The sequence below is a fragment of the Schistocerca gregaria genome, chromosome 8 (genome assembly GCF_023897955.1).
Source record: "Schistocerca gregaria isolate iqSchGreg1 chromosome 8, iqSchGreg1.2, whole genome shotgun sequence".
Taxonomy (NCBI): Eukaryota; Metazoa; Arthropoda; class Insecta; order Orthoptera; family Acrididae; genus Schistocerca; species Schistocerca gregaria.
Window position 1 is genome coordinate 471,017,546 of NC_064927.1, and position 20,706 is coordinate 471,038,251.

General features: G+C 38.7%; 2 protein-coding genes across 2 annotated transcripts in view; one reads left to right on the forward strand and one right to left on the reverse strand.

Moving 5' to 3' along the window:
* LOC126284468 (uncharacterized) overlaps positions 1–15,288 on the forward strand; it is a 103,116-nt gene extending 87,828 nt beyond the window's left edge. Inside the window, exons 3-4 of the mRNA XM_049983419.1 lie at positions 8,179–8,343; positions 8,422–15,288. Coding sequence (XP_049839376.1) covers positions 8,179–8,343; positions 8,422–9,546 — 1,290 coding nt within the window. The 3' untranslated portion in view covers positions 9,547–15,288. The remainder of the gene's footprint in view (positions 1–8,178; positions 8,344–8,421) is intronic.
* Positions 15,289–17,005: 1,717 nt separating this feature from the next.
* Positions 17,006–20,706, reverse strand: part of LOC126284469 (Golgi SNAP receptor complex member 1) — a 55,774-nt gene continuing 52,073 nt past the window's right edge. Inside the window, exon 6 of the mRNA XM_049983420.1 lies at positions 17,006–19,050. Coding sequence (XP_049839377.1) covers positions 18,813–19,050 — 238 coding nt within the window. The 3' untranslated portion in view covers positions 17,006–18,812. The remainder of the gene's footprint in view (positions 19,051–20,706) is intronic.

Here is a 20,706-nt window from a genome sequence, read left to right on the forward strand (position 1 = left end):
TCAGTTAATGCAGAACAGGGAATCAGCGATCATAAAGCAGTTACTGCGTCGATGATTTCAGCCGTAAATAGAAATATTAAAAAAGGTAGGAAGATTTTTCTGTTTAGCAAAAGTGACAAAAAGCAGATTACAGAGTACCTGACGGCTCAACACAAAAGTTTTGTCTCAAGTGCAGATAGTGTTGAGGATCAGTGGACAAAGTTCAAAACCATGGTACAATATGCGTTAGATGAGTATGTGCCAAGCAAGATCGTAAGAGATGGAAAAGAGCCACCGTGGTACAACAACCGAGTTAGAAAACTGCTGCGGAAGCAAAGGGAACTTCACAGCAAACATAAACATAGCCAAAGCCTTGCAGACAAACAAAAATTACGCGAAGCGAAATGTAGTGTGAGGAGGGCTATGCGAGAGGCTTTCAATGAATTCGAAAGTAACGTTCTATGTACTGACTTGGCAGAAAATCCTAAGAAATTTTGGTCCTATGTCAAAGCGGTAGGTGGATCAAAACAAAATGTCCAGACACTCTGTGACCAAAATGGTACTGAAACAGAGGATGACAGACTAAAGGCCGAATTACTAAATGTCTTCTTCCAAAGCTGTTTCACAGAGGAAGACTGCACTGTGCTTCCTTCTCTAGATTGTCGCACAGTTGACAAAATGGTAGATATCGAAGTAGACGACAGAGGGATAGAGAAACAATTAAAATCGCTCAAAAGAGGAAAGGCCGCTGGTCCTGATGGGATACCAGTTCGATTTTACACAGAGTACGCGAAGGAACTTGCCCCCCTTCTTGCAGCGGTGTACCGTAGGTCTCTAGAAGAGCGAAGCGTTCCAAAGGATTGGAAAAGGGCACAGGTCATCCCCGTTCTCAAGAAGGGACGTCGAACAGATGTGCAGAACTATAGACCTATATCTCTAACGTCGATCAGTTGTAGAATTTTGGAACACGTATTATGTTCGAGTATAATGTCTTTTCTGGAGACTAGAAATCTACTCTGTAGGAATCAGCATGGGTTTCGAAAAAGACGATCGTGTGAAACCCAGCTCGCGCTATTCGTCCACGAGACTCAGAGGGCCTTAGACACGGGTTCACAGGTAGATGCCGTGTTTCTTGACTTCCGCAAGGCGTTTGACACAGTTCCCCACAGTCGTTTAATGAACAAAGTAAGAGCATACGGACTATCAGATCAATTGTGTGATTGGATTGAGGAGTTCCTAGATAACAGAACGCAGCATGTCATTCTCAATGGAGAGAAGTCTTCCGAAGTAAGAGTGATTTCAGGTGTGCCGCAGGGGAGTGTCATAGGACCGTTGCTATTCACAATATACATAAATGACCTGGTGGATGACATCGGAAGTTCACTGAGGCTTTTTGCAGATGATGCTGTGGTGTATCGAGAGGTTGCAACAATGGAAAATTGTACTGAAATGCAGGAGGATCTGCAGCGAATTGACGCATGGTGCACGGAATGGCAATTGAATCTCAATGTAGCGAAGTGTAATGTGATGCGAATACATAGAAAGATAGGTCCCTTATCATTTAGCTACAAAATAGCAGGTCAGCAACTGGAAGCAGTTAATTCCATAAATTATCTGGGAGTACGCATTAGGAGTGATTTAAAATGGAATGATCATATAAAGTTGATCGTCGGTAAAGCAGATGCCAGACTGAGATTCATTGGAAGAATCCTAAGGAAATGCAATCCGACAACAAAGGAAGTAGGTTACAGTACGCTTGTTCGCCCAATGCTTGAATACTGCTCTGCAGTGTGGGATCCGCACCAGGTAGGGTTGATAGAAGAGATAGAGAAGATCCAACGGAGAGCAGCGCGCTTCGTTACAGGATCATTTAGTAATTGCGAAAGCGTTACGGAGATGATAGATAAACTCCAGTGGAAGACTCTGCAGGAGAGACGCTCAGTAGCTCGGTACGGGCTTTTGTTGAAGTTTCGAGAACATACCTTCACCGAAGAGTCAAGCAGTATATTGCTCCCTCCTACGTATATCTCGCGAAGAGACCATGAGGATAAAATCAGAGAGATTAGAGCCCACACAGAAGCATACCGACAATCCTTCTTTCCACGTACAATACGAGACTGGAATAGAAGGGAGAACCGATAGAGGTACTCAGGGTACCCTCCGCCACACACCGTCAGGTGGCTTGCGGAGTACGGATGTAGATGTAGATGTAGATGTAGAAGCAGAACTGAAATTTTATGTCAAAAAATGTGTTTGCTGTATCTATATAATGAAAAAGATAGTTGCTACTCACCATGTAGTGGACAAGCTGAGTCGCATAAAGCCGCAACAAAAAGACTGTCAGAAAGTTAGCTTTGAGCAAGCAAGGGCAGGATACAGATTAGCTGGCTGTTTTTCAAGGAGTTCTTTGCAGAGTGTGGCAGCAGCCACTTATGTAAAAGAAAGTATTCCATTTGAGTCCATAGATGTATCATGGCACTGCACTGGACAGGCATTTGAATGTTGTGCAGGGGCAGTTGAGTTCAGTGAAACTAAACTTCTAATTGTTGTGGTTCATAGGTCCTTTAACTCTGACTTCAGAGCAGTTCTTGGTTCACTTTATAGAAAGTACCGAAAATTAGTTGTGTGTGGTGACTTCAATATTTATTTTCTATGTGATTGTGCAAGAAAAAGGATGTTGGAAGACCTAACTTCAGATGGTCTGATGCAGATTGTGTATTTTCCAACCAGGCTGCAGGGGAATAGTAGCCATAGACAATATTTTTATTCATTCTTCATTACTGGCTGGACATTTTGTTAGTAAAAGGGTGGATGTCCTTTCAGACCATGATGCCCAAATTTTAACACTAAAATGTTTCTGTAATCAAACAAATGTTGTATATAATTACAAACTATGTAGAAAAGCTAATCCAGTGGCAATAGAGAGGTTAGGGAACAAGAGTAGCAGGGTGTTTATAGTTCTGATAACACAGATGGCAAATATAACTCTTTCCGTAACACATCTCTCAAGCTCTTCGAAAGATGCTTTCCATTAGAACATTCTAAACAGGGTACTATCAGTAAAAGGCAGCCTGGGTGGCTGACTAGTGGGATAAAGATATCATGTAGAAAAAAGTGGGAATTATATCAAAATGTCAGAAGTAGTCACAATCAAGTTACAGTAGCCCATTACAAACGGTATAGTAAGAAACTTAAAAATGTCATTAGGAAGGCAAAGAGTATGTGGTACACAAACATAATAATTCACAGGATAAAATTAAAACCATATGGTCAATCATGAAGCAAGTGTCTGTGGTCAGCAGCATGAGTTCGATGACATAAAGTCAGTACGTAGTAAAAATGTTTCTGTTACTGATAAGTGAGATATATGCACAGTATTTAAAATCACTTTCTGAGCATTGCTGGTGAATTAAATGAAAACTTAGTTTCAACAGGGGATCATAGAACTCTCTTGGAAAATACCTTGATGTCTGAAATGCTCTTCTGTGATACTGACAATTGGGAGATTGAGTCAATGATTAAATCACTGAAGACTAAAGACTCTCACAGATATGATGATGGAGCAAGTAGCAGAATATTAAAGTATTGTGCTGCACATGTTAGCCCTGTATTTAGCCAGATTTGTAATTTTTTCTTTAAGAATGGTCAGTTTCCTGAACAATTAACATACTCAGTAGTAAAGTTGCTTTAAAAAAAGGAAGAAAGGGAGAATGTAGACAATTTCAGACCTATTTCTATGTCATCAGTGTTTACTAAAGTTTTTGGAAAGATTGTGTATGTAAGGATAATTGGTCATTTTATTTCATATAGTTTGCTATCGAATGTACAATTCGGTTTTAGAAGTGGTTTAACAACTGAAAATGCTACATTTTCTTTTCTCTGTGGGATACTGGATGGATTAAACAAAAGATTCTAAATGCTAGGCATCTTTTTCATTTTAATTAAGGCATTTGATTGTGTTGGTCATGAAATATTGCTCCAGAAGTTGAACCATTGTGGAATATGGGGAGTAGTTCACAATTGGTTCACCTCTTACTTTAATAACAGACAGCAAAAGGTCATTCACCACAGTGTTGAGAATGGGTAAGATGTAGGATCTGGTTGGGGGATAGTTAAATGGGTGTTGTCTGAGGGATCAGTACTGGGGCCATTCCTGTTCCTTACTTATAAAAATAATATGCCCTCTAGTATTATGGGTGTTTCTAAAATATTTCTGTTTGTTGATGACACTAGCTTGACAGTAAAGGATGTGTACAATGTTGGCACTGTTTCAAATGGTGCACTTCAAGACATAAGTTCTTGGCTTGTAGAAAATAAACTAACGCTAAACCACAGTAAGACTCAGTTTATACAGTTTCTAACAAACAATTCAACAAAATCTGACTTTTAATTTTACACAGAATGGGCACATGATTAGCAAAACTGAACAGTTCAAATTTCTAAAAAACTGAACAGTTCAAATTTCTAGATGTTACCATAGATAGTAAACTATCGTGGAAAGACCAGTTTCAGAATCTTGTTCAAAGACTTAATGCTGCCATTTTTACTGTTTGAATGATATCTGAGGTGATAGTTCAACATGAAAAATAGTCTACTCTGCTTATTTTCATTCGATTATGACATGTGGTATTATATCTTGAGGTAACTCATCCCAGTCTCAAAGGATATTTTTGGCTCAGAAACAGGCAGTTCGGGCAATAAGTGGTATAAGTTTGCTAACCTCTTGTCGACCCCTGTTCATTAGATATTCTTTACTGTCGTTTTTGTTGTTGTCAATATCAGCTTATTCCCAAGAATTAGCAGCTCTCAGTCAGTTAATACTAGGCAGAAATCCAGTCTGTATTTGGATCACACATCATTTACTCTTGTGCAGAAAGGGACGCAGTGTACTGCTGCTTCCATTTTTAATCAGCTACCACAAGAATTCAAAAATCTTAGCTGCAATCAGCATGCTTTCAAATCCGAATTTAAGTGTTTTGCTCATGGGTCACCCCTTCTATTCTGTCAAGAAGTTCCTTGAAAAATTAAGCTGATTTCTGGGTTTTATTGCTGATTGTTTTTACTCAAAATTGTGACTTTTTATGGGGGTTCAAAACATTTTATTCTATCTGTTACTACTTTTATGTTGTAATTTCATGTACTCACATGTTCCATGACATTGGAGATTTGCTCCTCAGTGCAGTCCTACAGAACAGCATGTGGAAAAAAAAGGCCTTTGTCTAAAATAGACTCTCTCTCTCTCTCTCTCTCTCTCTCTCTCTCTCTCTCTCTCTCTCTCTCTCTCTCTCTCACACACACACACACACACACACACACACACACACACGACCACAGTCGTGGAAGTCTGGCAGCTGGACCCAGACAGTGAGCAGAGTCACATTGTGAGAGAGGCAACTGGGTGGGGGTATGGACGAGGCTGGGGCAGGGAGGAGCAGGGATAGCAGGGTAGAGGTGGGGGATGGAGAAATGCTACTGGAAGTGTTTAGGGATGAGGTGGAGAGTGGGGCAGATAGGTGCAGTCGGGAAGTTAGACAGAGGGTGGGGAAGAGATGGGGGGTAGTGGAGGAGAAGAGAAGTAAGAAGATGGGCGCATTGGTGGAATAGAGGGTCGTGTGGTGCTGGAATGGGAACAGGGAAGGGGGCTACATGGGTGAGGACAGTGACTAATGAAGCTTGAGGCCAGGAGGGTTATGGGAACATAGGATATATTGCAGGGAGAGTTCCCACCTGCACAATTCCGAAAATCTGGTGCTGCTGGGAAGGATCCAGATGTCACAGGCTGTGAAGCAGGCTTTGAAATGAAGGATGTTGTGTTGGGCAGCATGCTTGGCAACACATTGGTGCAGTTGTTTCTTGGCCACAATTTGTCAGTGGCCCTTCATGAGGACAGACCGCTTGTTGGTTGTCATGTCCAGTAGAATGCAGCACAGTGATTGCAGCTTTGCTTGTAGATCACTTGACTAGTTTCACAGGTAGCCCTGCCTCTGATACGATAGCTGATGTCTGTGACCAACCTGTAGTAGGTGGTGATGGGAGGATGTATAGGACAGGTCTTGCATCTAGGTATATTACAGGGATATTAGCCATAAGGCAAGGGGTTGGGGCAGGGGTTGTGTAGGGGATTGGTGGGTGTTGTGGGAGCATGGGAAGAATAGTGGATAGCACATTTCTCATTTCAGAGCATGGCGAGAAGTAGTCGAAATCCTGGCGGAGAATGTAATTTAGTTGCTTCAGCCCTGGGTGGTACTGAGTCACAAGGGGAAAGCTCCTCTGGCTGGACGGAGGGCTTTGGGAGGTGATTGGATGATGGGAAAGATAAGGCATGGGAGATCGGTTTTTGTACAATGTTGGGAGGATAATTACGATCTGTAAAGGCCTCAGTGAGACCCTTGGTATCCTTTTCATTATATTGTTACATTGCATCCTGGATTTTCCATTGGCTGATTTTGCCTGACAGCTTTTCTTCCATCATAACACAGTGCTGTTTTCCTTTGTTACTATTTTCTAATGCATTACTATACTCAGTGTCCATCTTTCTTTCTTTTTCTTTCCTGTGTATCTCTTGTTGCCTTACAAACCAAACTGCATGCTTAACCATCTTGGCTGCACACAACAGACAGCTACAAGACCATGCTGATTGTTGGTGCAGCACTTCGTGTCTCGCATTACTCCTGCCAGTATCATTAATCCTATGCATTCACATTGATCACTCTCCCTATGTCATCCTTGCATTGCATGTTCTTTCCTCCACCTTTTCTATCCCACACGAACTTGTAACTCATCCTACCAACCCCTCCTCACCCCTCATTCCTTCCCCTCTCTATTCCAGTTTCACCTAATCTAGTCACATCTGCTGTCCCCCTTCTTCACATTTATCCAACCACAGACCTACAACCCACATCACAAATATTTTTGTTTTTTCTCATTCTGACTTCACACCAATTTCAGTTGGTTTTCATGTTTACCTATCAGCCTACTCCCTCAGATTTCATCTTGTCCCCCCTTTTTTTCATTCATTTCATCCTTTTTGTAGTTTTTACCACATGTATATTTTTGCGAATTTTTGGATGCAATTGTACCTTTTTTAATGTATTTTACACATTTTTTTCCCACCACTATGGATCCTTGCTCCTTACATCTGTATCAACACAAAAACATTTCCTTATCACTAGCCAGAACTCAGTCTATTCCATACATCCTCCCACCACTACCTGCTACAGTCTGGTCACAAAGATTACCTATCCCATCAAAGGCAGGGCTACCTGTGAAAGCAGTCATGTAATCTACAAGCTAAGCTGCAACCATTGTGCTGCCTTCTATGTGGGCATGACAGACAACCAACAAATTGTCTGTCCACATGAGTGACCACATACAAAATGTGGCCAAGAAACAACTGGACTACCCTATTGCTGAGCACACTGCCCAACATGGTGTCCTTCATTTAAATGACTGCTTCACACTCTGTTGCATCTGGATCCTTTCCATAAACACTAGCTTTTCTGAATTGTGCAGGTGGGAACTCTCCCTGCAATATATCCTACGTTTTCACAACCCTCCTGGCCTCAACCTTCATTAGTCATTGTCCTCACGCATATAGGCCCTTCTAATTCCCATCCCAGCATTACATGGCCCTACCACTGATCTAATCTTTTACTTCTCTCCTTTTCCCATACCCTCCGTCTAACGTCCCGACTGAACCCAGCTGCTCCTCTCTCCACCTCGTCCCTGCATGCTACCAGCAGCACTTTACCATCCCCCACCCCTACCCTGCTATCTCTCCCCCTCCCTGCTGCAGCCACCTCTTCCTCCTTATCCGCACCCCCACGCCTCTCCCATAATGCGCTACTGCTCAAAGTCTGGCTCCAACTGCTAGAGATGTGGTCATGTGTGTGTGTGTGTGTGTGTGTGTGTGTGTGTGTTGTCTATTTTTGACAAAGGCCTTGTTGACCAAAAGCTAATTTTCCAACAGTCCTTTTGGTGTGCTTTTCTGCGAATCAGCATCTCTGCTACATGGTGAGTAGCAACTATCCTTTTCATTATATTATTACATTCCATCCTGGATTTTCCATTGTTTGTGTTTGCTGTATCTTTATTTTCCAAGATATGCACAGTTGTTCCACAACAGAATTGTTATAAGTTTTTTTCCCTCAAGCTATTTACTGTGGGCTCATGGAAAAAATTTGTTACAACTTGTTACAGTTAAAGAGGAAAAAAGTTATCCCAACAGAGCTGCTGTATAATAAGTGGGGAGGATTATGTTTGAACCATAACGCCTTGAAGGTGATGCTGGAAATAGGAGAGTTCACTGATGATGAAGTAGATGTTTTGAAATTTGTGGCAATTGCAGCTGGCCATCTCACACAAGTAAGTTATGAACAATGCATCATAATAAAATTATGTGAAGTCTTTTCAAATATTTATTTTAAATGTTTCTTTTTGCAGAACCTGAAACAAACAATGATAGTCATATGTGAAATACTGACTGAAGAACCTGAAGGTGGGTCAGCTATGATTCCATTCTCAACATTTAGTGACCTTTATACATATCTTGCAAAAAAAGACTGTGGGCCACCATCTGCCCATAAACCTGATGTCAAGGAAACAATTCAAGCAGAAGAGGAATCAGATGAAACTGAAACTGAAGACAAATTTCACAAACAACATGCAGAGGACATAATCGCTGATATTGTAGGGACTGTTGTATCTGTTCCAGGAGATGAAGAACAAACAACAAAAAATGTTACTGGAGCAGATGTTCAAGGAGAAGGTGAGCAGGGACAGAGCCCACAGTTATCAGAAACAACCATTGGTGAAATGCAAATGTCTGGCAGTAAAGATCTTGAAGATACAGCAGAAGTTCATGAAGAGAGTGTTCAGATAACAGAAACAAAAGGAGAAAATGGTATGGATAATGTGCATCCAGATAAAGAAAGCTGTCCTGTAAGAGTTGAGAGGACTACTTCAGTGAAATTTAAGGAACCGGTACATGCAGGCAGTATAAACACAGAGGAAGGCGTTTCATTATTATCTGATGAGTCCAGCCCTGCCACAGTGCCAGAAGAAAAGAGTTCTGAACCAGAAGAAAAGAGTTCTGAACCAGAAGAAAAGAGTTCTGAACCAGAAGAAAAGAGTTCTGAAAAGATTGCAAAAGAAACTGTTAAAGAAGTTGTACATAGAGCAGAAGTTGCTGCTGAAGCAAATCAAGCCGAAATTACAGCTGCCCAATTTGTGATTAAGGTTAAGTCAGAAACAGTGTCAAGGAAAGTTCGTACGCAACGTAAAGCACCAAAGAAGACACTGAAACCCTCCCACATGCATCATGAAGTACCTGGCATTGGGCCTCCAGTCTCAGATGAACAAATAGACAAAGTTATTACATATTTGCATTACTGGTCTGCACGACAAGAAGGAATGATTATGCCACGCAACATAAATCATTTCCTTTGCCCATCACTTGATCCTCCTCCTCCTCCAGAATTTATAGAGGCATCGCTACCAACCTGCATCTGTGGCATAGGAAATCCAATGGCATCTGAGTGCCATTGCACAGCTGCTTCTGACAACTAATTAATTTAAAACCATCAGTGTTAGTGGGCATGTGCATGCTCACCAGTAATTACGTCTAATAGTGCTTTTTACCAGTGATATTGTCATTTCAGTACTGTAGTTCTTCAAAAGTTCTTCATCTGCTGTTTCACTAACAATTTTATAGTAAATATGTTAAGCTTTGGTAGATTGATCATAAGGGTCTGAAGCTCACCATTGCCTTTGACAGCTATCATACACCCAGCACAATATTGACCACAGTGCTCATCACCTCCTACAAACTTAAGCAAATTATCTTTCATTAATTTCAAATAATTTACACAGTGATTAGCTCTTTGCTATTACATGTACAACAAAAGAACCTAAGGTAATAAATAGCCTGATATTCAACAGAGAGGCCCTCTTTAAAAATTTTTTGGATGTAACTGCTTGCAGCAAAACAATGTTTGAATTTTACACCAAATCACACACTTCAACAGTGTTTACCATTTTGCCAGCTGGATCATGTTTCTACTCCTTCAACTTCTGCTCTATGGTGTATTACCAGTGAATTTTACTCTCACTTAAGAAAAATAGTGGCTTACTGTTTGTCCACAGCAAGAAGACAGTTTTTACTGGTGTTACCTGTGGAGAAGAAAATCGGAACTAGTTGGAAAATATTCATTTGTCTCCAAGCACTGCCAGTGTTTCTGCATGTATCACCTCTGCTTCCATGTAAGCCAGCACTCATTGTGGGAAGAAGTTAACGCTACTGTCCCCTCACTGGTTCTCCCCCACTGGCAGTCCTAATGCAGGGGCAAGGCATACCTCCCACAGTTCCCAAAGGGCATCGAGTGAAGGGTAATCATATCATGTCAAACAGTATGTGTGCTAAATCAGGAAATTAAGTCAAGGAGAACAAACATCCAGTATATATGCATAAACTAATTGGCAAGATCCTCATTTCAGGTACCTAAATCATATTCACAGGACTACGGAGAAAAGTATACTTCAGTCACCTGTTCCAGTAACGTTGCAAAGTGATTTTTAAAGAGCTCAGAATATACTTTTTTATCCTTTTCAGTTTCTGATAGAGCTAATAAGTAAGACAAATGAGAATATCAGAAAGGATTTCCACATCTACATCCATACTCTGCAAACAAGTGTGAAGTGCATGCAAGTGTGTACTGTCCATTGTACAATGAATTATGGTTTCCTTTTCATTCCATTTGCCTATGCAGGATAATTACTTAAATGATTCTGTAAACAGTGTAGCTAGACTGATCCTGTCTTCACGGTCTCTGTGGGAGAGCACTGTAAGGAACTGTAGTATTACCACAAATTACTCATTTAATACAACTACTTCAAAGATAGTAAGTAGGAGGCTTTCATGGTTTAGTTGATGTGTTTCTTTAAGTGTCTGACTGTTCAAGTTTTTTTCATAATTTTTCCAAGTCAAACAAACCTTCTATATCACCTGTTAGTTCTCTTCGGTGCAGGTCCTATACCCTTAAGCAGTATTATGGCATAAGACACAAGAGTGTTTTGTTAACAATCTTCTTTTAGACAGGCTGCATTTTTCCAGTACTCTATGAATTAACTGGAATCTGTCAGCTGTTTTATCTATGAGTGACCCTGTGTGATTATTCCATTCCATAGCCTCAAAAATTGTTACACCCACATATAGGCATAAGTTGACTTATTCCATTTGTGAATCACTGATATTGTAGTAACAGGGTACTACAGTTTTGTGAAGTGCACTATTTTACAGTTATGAACATTTAAAGTAAGCTGCCAATCTTTAGACCACTTTAAAATATTATCAAGATCTCAGTGAATATTTGTCCAGATTTTTTTCAGGTTGTACTCTGTTAAAGGTATCTGCATCAACTGAAAAAAATCTATGGTTGCTACAAAGGATTTTTATGAATGTATTTACATCTAAGATTACTATCAGTATTGTTTGCCAGGTGGTGGTGTTGGTGGTGGAGCATGATTTGGGGCAGGAGACCAAACAGCAAGGTCATCTGTTCCATTGGATTAGGGAAGGAAGTCTGCCATGCCCTTACAAAGGAACCATCCGTCATTTACCTGAAGTGTTTTAGGAAAATCATAGAAAACCTAAACCATGTCTGCCAGGTCATTAATATACAACATGAACAGCAAGGATCTCAACACACTTCCTTGGGCCACACCTGAAGTTACTTCTACATCTGCTGATGCCTCCCCATTTAATGTAACATGGTGTGTGCCAGTTGCCCATCAAAAAACCTTCAGTCCAATTAAAAATTTTGTTTGATAGCCCATATGACTGTACTTTTGTTAGTATGGTAATAACCCAAATGCTTTTTTGAAATAATATACACTGTGTATACCTTATTGTCTTGAACCATGACATCCAGAAAGTCATGTGAGAAAAATGAGGGTTGGATTTTGTATGTCTTCAGACTCCATGCTGGTTGGTGTGGAGGAGGCTGGTCTGTTCATGATAGCTAATTACATCTCAGAATATGTTCTAAGATTCAGTAACATATGAGTGTCAGTGATATTGGATGATAGTATTGTGGTCACTTCTACTACCCATGTTGTACATAGGTGTGACCTGCTCTTTCTTCCAGATATTGGGCACACTTTTGGATCTATTGAATTTTATGCTTAAAATAGGGACTAAGCCAGCTGAAAATTCTGTGTAGAATGTGCCTGCCAGGCATTTCATTGGTCCCTAGGGCCTTGTTCAATTTTGTAAGAGACTGTGACAAAAAAGAGAAAAACAAGAAATCTGCTTAAGGGCATAATGAGGTGTCAGCAAGTGTAAGACACAGAATCTGGTGGTATTTCCAAAGGGCCCTTGGATCTTCTTCAATTGTAGTGATTAGTGATTTCAGCTATTTCTCAATGACATCAATACTGGTGTCTATATCAGTCACTTTTACAGTGGTGCGAGAGTTAAACTGAGAGAGTACTTTCAAAGTAACATTTGGGAACAGTTTAGCATTTCTGATTGTGCTTTTCTACCATCAGTTATTGTTTCTGTTCCATCCATAAGCATCTGGCACTAACTTAGGTGGTGATGACAGTCTTTACATATGACCAGAATTTCTTTGGGTTTTGTGAGATAGTCTTCAATAATACTGTGTTCACTGTAATCTTTGAAAGTTTCATCCATTGGACTGTTGACAGCCAAACATGTTTAATTTAGCATTTATCTACATTCCTTTTTTAAAAAATTACACCTATTGTGCAGTAGTCTCTGCTGGTTTACAAAGACTATACCACAGTGTGTTTTCTGCCTAAGTTAAAGCCATGTTTCCTCCATGTGCTCCTGCCCAGAATCAAATATTACAAATCCTTCCTCAACATATGATACTACCACCACTTTATCTAGTTTGTTTCCTTTGCAATTGGGGAAGAGTCTGGCGCTGGATAGGAAATAATTCAAAATCTCTGCACCGTATACTGAGTCTCTTGCTTATCATGTTGACTGCCAGGAAGTGGCAGTACAGCAGAGCTACCTGCTGTGGCTGCCAGTGGCCACAAGGTAGCAACATGTTACATAATGTAACATGCAGCATCAGTTTCTGTTTGTGTTCATCTAATCCAATGAATACAATATCTCCATTTTCATTGGATTAGCCTTTAGATGCATATATTTACTTAAAAATCTCACTGATCTCAGTTTCAACCTTCTGTACCTAGTATAATGCAAGCTTCACTGAATTTTAGGAATACTTCAAACTCTAGGATTTTGTTACAAATGCTTCAGCTGTTGATCACTATGATTAGCACCGCATCTGTTAGAGGGGAAGGGGTGTTTCCTTGGATCTTTCACTAACACTTCCTGGTCAATATCTGGACAAGATGAAGAACCACCTGATTTTTAAATAAATAAATAAAGAGGGAAAGAAAGAATCTGCTCAGCTTAGCTAATCACAAAACCTTCCATTGATACCATAACAATGGGTATTGGAATGACAGTTTTATTGAGATTCTGTGGACAAGGCTGATCTTTTTTCTGTAGCTGGAATGGCTCAAGAATAAACCTAGAGCCCAAACTATGCAGATATGTTCAGAACAAATGAAGATGAAAAATATAGTTGAGGTATAATTCTGCTCCATGACATTTCCATACAAGATGCAGCTGTGTTAATTAAACATTTTCTTTAGGTTTCCTTGCTGCCATTTCCCTATATGACAACATTCAGTATATACTACTCGTCTACACTTGCTCCCCAAACATGTTACACAACAGATGAAGTGCATTGCACAAGCTCAATTTCAGTAGAAGACAGCACATCGAATTTGTTGGTTACAGGTGTAATACCAAAGTTCTCCTTGTTCCTTGCCTCTCCTGTACAGGGCTTCTAGACATGCCTTTGGCGCACTACAAACGGTCAAGTCAATAGGTGGTCATGGACCCTGTACTGCCTACAGAGGAATCAGTTTCCATTGGAGAGGATAATACTTGAGTACCCTTGGTATTTCTGGTACTTGTGTTTCAGCATTTCATCCAACACACCCATTCAAAGCAGCTTCCAATCATTTGGCAGCTTATGAATAGTAATAAACTCATCCAGTGGCTGATGTTTTTTCTGAATCATAAACAAATAACTTTAAATTAAGCTTGTTGATTCACAAACTGAAGCTATCAATAAAATGATTTTGTATAACAAGAGAGAAACCTTGTATTAGATTTGCCAATTCCCTGAAGCTGCTTTGAATTATCTATCTTGAAGTTTTGTTCTGTTGATGTCATGTTCACTAACAAACAAAAAACCAATGGAAAATTCTGACAGATACAGAAAATAAGCAGTGGTGTTGAAGGGGAAATTAAATGTAACACAATGCAACTCATTTATCTACAAATGAAGATGCATAGTGTAGTTCAGTTGCCATTCTGCTCAATGACAATTTCATACAAGATGCTGCTATGAGAAACTGTAAGGCACTGTAACACTGTGTTTGCAGACAAGCAGGAAAAGAAAGTGGCCATGAATAAAATGTTTCAATCATCATGGTAATTATATAAGAAAATATTCAGTATGTCTCCAGACATATCTACAAAAATCTTTTCTTATCCATATTTGTTTTAATTTCTGAAAAAATAGAACTGCTAAGTAAAAGGTGGTTAACCAAGACTAATGATTACTTTACAATCTTACAAAAGTGAGCATTTGAACGCACTGATGATACTGGATAAATAAATTAACAGTTCTATCTCTCAGAGCGAGCAGTGTTATACCAGAACAAATTACAGGCTCTGTACTTAAGGAGTTCACTATATGGTCTCAAAATATATATCAGTATGTATGACTGTGATATCCAATATTGTACGGAACTGAGGAAGACCTGAAAGTGGTGAAGTGGTGTACTTCTGGAGCACAGCATTGCACAGAAGTGAAATGTGGGTCATTGGAAATCCAGAGAAGAAACTGGAAGCATCTGGAATGTAGTGCTATCAAAGACTTTTAAAAATAAGTGAATAGGTAAAGTATGAAATGCAGTATTGGTGAAGAAAGGAGTCACTTGAAGTCCCTTATCAGAAGAAGAAACACAGTGTAGTTCAAGGTATACATCTAGGTTTGTAGTATAATGTGTTATGGAGAAACAGTATAACAGGATGAAAGTAAGGTTTTATGTTTTCCAATGTTAGTTGTTTTTAACTATTGCTTGGTCAGTTACATTGGCAAAGTTTTGCAGCTGATGGTTATTTTGTATTTTACCATTGCCATTTCCATTTATGATGTACTAAGCCCAAATGTATTACAACAATAAAGTTTTTAATGCAGCTCAGAGGTGTTCATTGCAACAATATGTCAGTCCTGTCATTATCAACACTTCTCCAAATAAGTTGCTTTCTGTTTTGTCTTCATTATACTAGCAGTTTTGGCTCTGGAAGGGGAAATATTCATATGTAATGCTACACTTAACATTTAAGTGTGATGCAGTCAAGCTGTGCCATCCTAGAGAAGCAGCAAGTAGACCATGTTCCACAGAAAATTGATCTGAACCATGGCTACAGATATAATTGGAGGCTGCAATGATCTATTAGGGAGTATTAGTTTTAAGGTAAGTAACATAATACTCAATTTCGCTGTCCTTTCTAAATTTATCTTTTCCACACATAGGAATAAATGTTGGCACTAGGCCTGCCAAGACTGAAGTAACTACTTTGTTTTCACGTGGAGAGAAAATGACAAAAAAATGTTGTTCATATTTGTATGTTACAGCAACATGTAAATTATAGTTCACAATAATTTCACTGAAAGGATTTGTATCAGAGTTGGCTGTTGCCACCACAACCTCATTACCATTGATGTCCTTCTGACTTAAGTCCATTTATTCTTACATTAATAACCCATTGCTGCCAACAGATACAAATTGTCCAATTATCCTCTTGCAACACCCTATTCGTTGCATATCATCAGCCATTTGGCATCAACTGCATGATACAGGTTGCCTCCTGACTACTTTGTGCACTGAGTTGTTCTTATATGAACCTATGTTATTCCTGCATGTTTTCTGTCCTCCTTTACTAGGGTCACTGTGTCTTGTATATGGTTAACTTAAGGAATCTAGCAGAGAAGCTCCTTGGTTTACTTAACATCCACTTATGTGGATATATGCCTACTGTTTCATTTTCATTGCAGTCATAAGCATGTCTTTCACGCAATCCTTTTTCAGTGGTTCATGTAAGTTTTTCAGTTCCTCCTAGTAATTAACAAGATGCACTTCTCCACTGCCTGCTGAGGAAGTGTAAATTTTTGCGTGGTTTTTATGAAAAGTCTATACATTAACTGTCGCAAGTCAAAAGTAGTAATACATGCTGATGGTTAACTTTCCATTCCAGATATTTTACTATATAGCTGCACTGTACCATCAACAAACATGTTTCCTTGAAAGTACATACCTACAAACAAATCTGCAGTATAATATTGAGCGTTAGTATGTCCTCCCCAAATGCCTCTCTCTTCATGAGCTGCCTGGTAGAATCATACCTACACACACAGATCCACACCTCATGTGATTCAGGTTCATTGACAACCTTTGTCATTCGCACAGAGTCCTAGTTCCTGTATAACCTCAAGAATTTTTGTTCAGCTAGTTTCACTAGGGTTCACTAGTGACCTAACATCTTGGACATGGACATCTGTCCACACCATAAATACCCTTCCTTTCAGTCTTACTGTCTGTGGCTGACATATCTGCTATCACAAGCAACACCTCTCCCTGGGTACGGTTAACGACATGCCAAGGCTTTCATAGATCGACACTACTCACCAAAAATGGTACATTAAGGGGGATAAGGGAGGAGGGGTGAGTTAAGTTTGTCTTTCTTCTAACACTTCTTTAATCCCTGAGAGATGTAATGGGATTAATGCATAATACGTAAGCAATGGCTGAGAAATGAAAGAAGTTACATGCAACCACAAGAATGCTGCAGCAAAGTAAAGACAAAGGTGAAGTCATCGAGGGAAATACACAAGAATAACACTGTTAATATCAAAATAAATAGCCTTTAATATGAAAAAAAGTTTATTACATATGCAAGTAAACTGCAAATTCTTGCAGTTTTCTCTCTCTCTCTCTCTCTCTCTCTCTCACACACACACACACACACACACACACACACACACACACACACACACACACACACACATTAACAGTACATGTTATCTTTAGTTGTTAACATCCACCATTCCTACAATATTTACCAAAATAACTAAATGTGCACACATCACAGTTTTTGTCCCGGATACAAATTTCTCCCTTCCAGGTGTTATAATTTTGTATATGTTTTATGCAAAATATCAAACTGCTGAGCAGCATCTTATTTACAATACAGCAGTGAATAACTTCAACTGTAATGACTCGGTATTTATGAAACAAAATACACGTTTCTTCAGGAGTATTAAAAATTAAGTGGCATGATACATTGTTAATGCAACCATTATTTGCTTTCTATTCTGCTTATACAATGAGCTATAGTCTTTGAATTGCAAGCATTTCATAGACAAAATTTTCAACTGAAAATGTGAAAAACTTTATGACCTATAAAAAAGTTCAAAGCACATTTACTTGATACAAATGTAAGTAATAATAAATTATTTTATAACTTTTAAAATGATACACACAAAAAATTCACAATAGCAGCAAGTAATTATGGACCACATAAACATTTATGATGGAGAAAAATCAACACATGTTAAATACATCAATTTTTACATTGCATGACCATTAATTTGGACCACCAATCCACACTGAAAGCTGTTTGTTTACAACAGGTTTGGTATTAGATCACTGCTATCTAAGAGAATATGCAACTCCAGTATGTAATGTGATTTGAGATTGGAAAATCTGAAAAAGTGAACCACACAAATGTTATGCCATCAAATCTCTACAACATTACATGAAGACTAATTACAGAAGAGAGAGAGAGGAATGTAACAAATTTCACTAAATATAATGCTGCACAAGTGATATCCAAGAAGAACAAAAATTGACCTGGAGTAATATCTGCCACATCCATTAAGAGCACTTTTTGTGTTGGTATGTCAATTGACTTTGTTCCTAAAATGATGGCACAGATGCTAATGCTGCAAAGAACTTTTAATTGGAACACAGAGGACTGTATGGGGGTTTATAACATACAAGGTATTATAAAATAATTACATGAACCCCACAATTTAAGATCCAAATATAAATCAACAGAATTAGAATGTAATTCTTCATGCTTGTGAACTGTTCTAGATATCTTACAGAAGTCACCCTCTTACCATAAGCTGTCATGGAAGCAAGAAAGAGGGCAACTAAGTTTGTGATAGATGGTCTCAACTCAATGGCCACGATACAAAAACTTTTGAAAAACTTTCAGTTCCATGGTTTGCTACAAAACACAATGCTTCAAATTCACTTAATGAAGAATTTAAACAAAAGCCAATTTACGAAGTAACTGCAGTTCCAAATTAAATGATGAAATTAATCCAGCCAAGAATAACTAAAAAAATTTTAAAATCAACAAAATTTAAATGAATGTACACAAAAACAAGAATTAAATCTTTACACTTTAAAATACACAACCACGACAATAGTTCTTATTTTTAGCAATATCTGTTGTAAAAGAAACTAAACACAAGAAGAGAGAAAAAATTAAAGGCAATTACTGTCATCATCAGTTTCAACATGGTGAATTTCACAACTTAGCCTTTTAGAATGATGCATAACAGTTTAAAACTTAATATCTGAATGTTCTACTGGGAGAACAATTCAACTATTGTGGACCCAGTTTTTTGACAAATATTTTTGCACTGCTAGCGAAATGCATACATTAGTAACAGAATTACGCATACACTAATGACAACACCCAAAATGATGGAATCTCTACGTTTCCTGAAGTTGATCCTCTGCACGAGGCTGCTGATCATTGGGAAGCGGTTGGATAAATCATGCATCCTTGTCTGAAACTTCTTAAAAGCATGTCTCTGAGAAACTAAGTGTTCCCTCGTGTCCAAAGCAATTGAAATCTGCTCGTCTATTAGACGATCGGAGCTGGAAGAAAAATTAATTTTATTACACTCTACGTAATTTGCAGGTGACTATGGCATCTTAATTTAATTACAGGGAGTAACAAAAATATATTTGTAAAACATATGATGGCTGTCACAGAGGACGCAGTAGAGTATTTTCATGCAAACAACTTAGTTACAGTTCTACAGGGGAAAAGATTCCAATGTAACATCAAGCTCAAAAGTGTTCATATGACCTGAATTGCATTTCACCTGATCTGTATGCAACCCACATAACACATCCATCTTGTAAGTGGTCTGTTCTCTTTTCAGGACAGGCATTTGACCATATAAAATGGTTACTGCAAGAGACTGCAAAAGGTAACTGCTCTGTATGGCTTTCAATCCAGATGCAAACTAATACCATGATAATGCAAATATCAGAAAACAAGTAATTAGACATGACACAACCATTAAACTTGTAAACTCAAATTTATTACAATAAATGACATTTCAAAAACCAACATTAATCTTGAAATTATATGCTGAAAATGTTGCAATGGACTAGGATCCCACACTGTAATCCATCAACTATTGTTCATGTTAACTAACCACAAAATATCTTAAATATGGCTTCAGTCGTAAGTAATAGTTGCACACTTTTAAAGTTGAAATAATGTGACTACAGTTTTGTGTTGGATGGAGATTTGAACAAACTGGATTGTTAACTAAACAGAAACAAATGTTTAAAAAACTAATAATTTTTCATGAGTAGTGAGATGACTGATATGACAAGACGCAAAAATTTTGCACTATTGGGATTCGATTCCAACATCTATTGTCATTGACTTATAGTCACTGACAGACTTTGAAAATATGTTTACTTCACCAGCAGATGTCTAAACAGGAAATAACACAACCAAAAGTTCTATGTTGACTGGGAATCAAACCCTACACATATCACTATTGTTGACTAAACAAGGAAAGAGATCGAATATCATATACTTTTTCACCAGTAACTCGGAGTGGCATTTTTAAACCTGAAATGATAAGATGAAAAGTCTGTGTCTGATTGGTAGTCGAAACCAGTACCCATTGTTATTGTTGGCAAAGCATGGAGAAACATCAAAAAATTATAATAATTTGACACCTGTAGTTTGGTGCGCGCATGCTACAACTTGAAACAACAGGATAGAAGCTTTTGTGACACACCAGAATTTGAACTCACACACGTGCCAATCGTGGAGACCCTGAGTAGTTCGGTGTCATGGGCAAACAATGAAACACTGAAATTTATTACCTCAAAAGGGTCAAACCCAATGAAAAGGAGATGTGAGTGTGAGTCTAGGCCAGTATCAATATTTTTAATATTTCATGTTCCAGCACAAGAAGAAATAAGTGTTCTATGACCTTACATGATGACTGGCTCATTAATAAAACAACTCTTGTACAAAAGCTTACTGGTGACAGTTTCAACATGGCATGACTTCCACCACTGTCGTGGTCCAATCTACATCAACTCACTTTCAGTACGTAGCGAAGGGACGCCATTTTTTGTGTGAAGTGGGAACCTTGGTGCAACTACACATTGGTCAACAACCATTACCAGACGTGAAGAGGGGATGTTTCTGCTTGTTAAAGTGATTGTCTGATGTGAGAATTGGACCCAGACCTTAAGCATACATAGCTAGAATCTTTC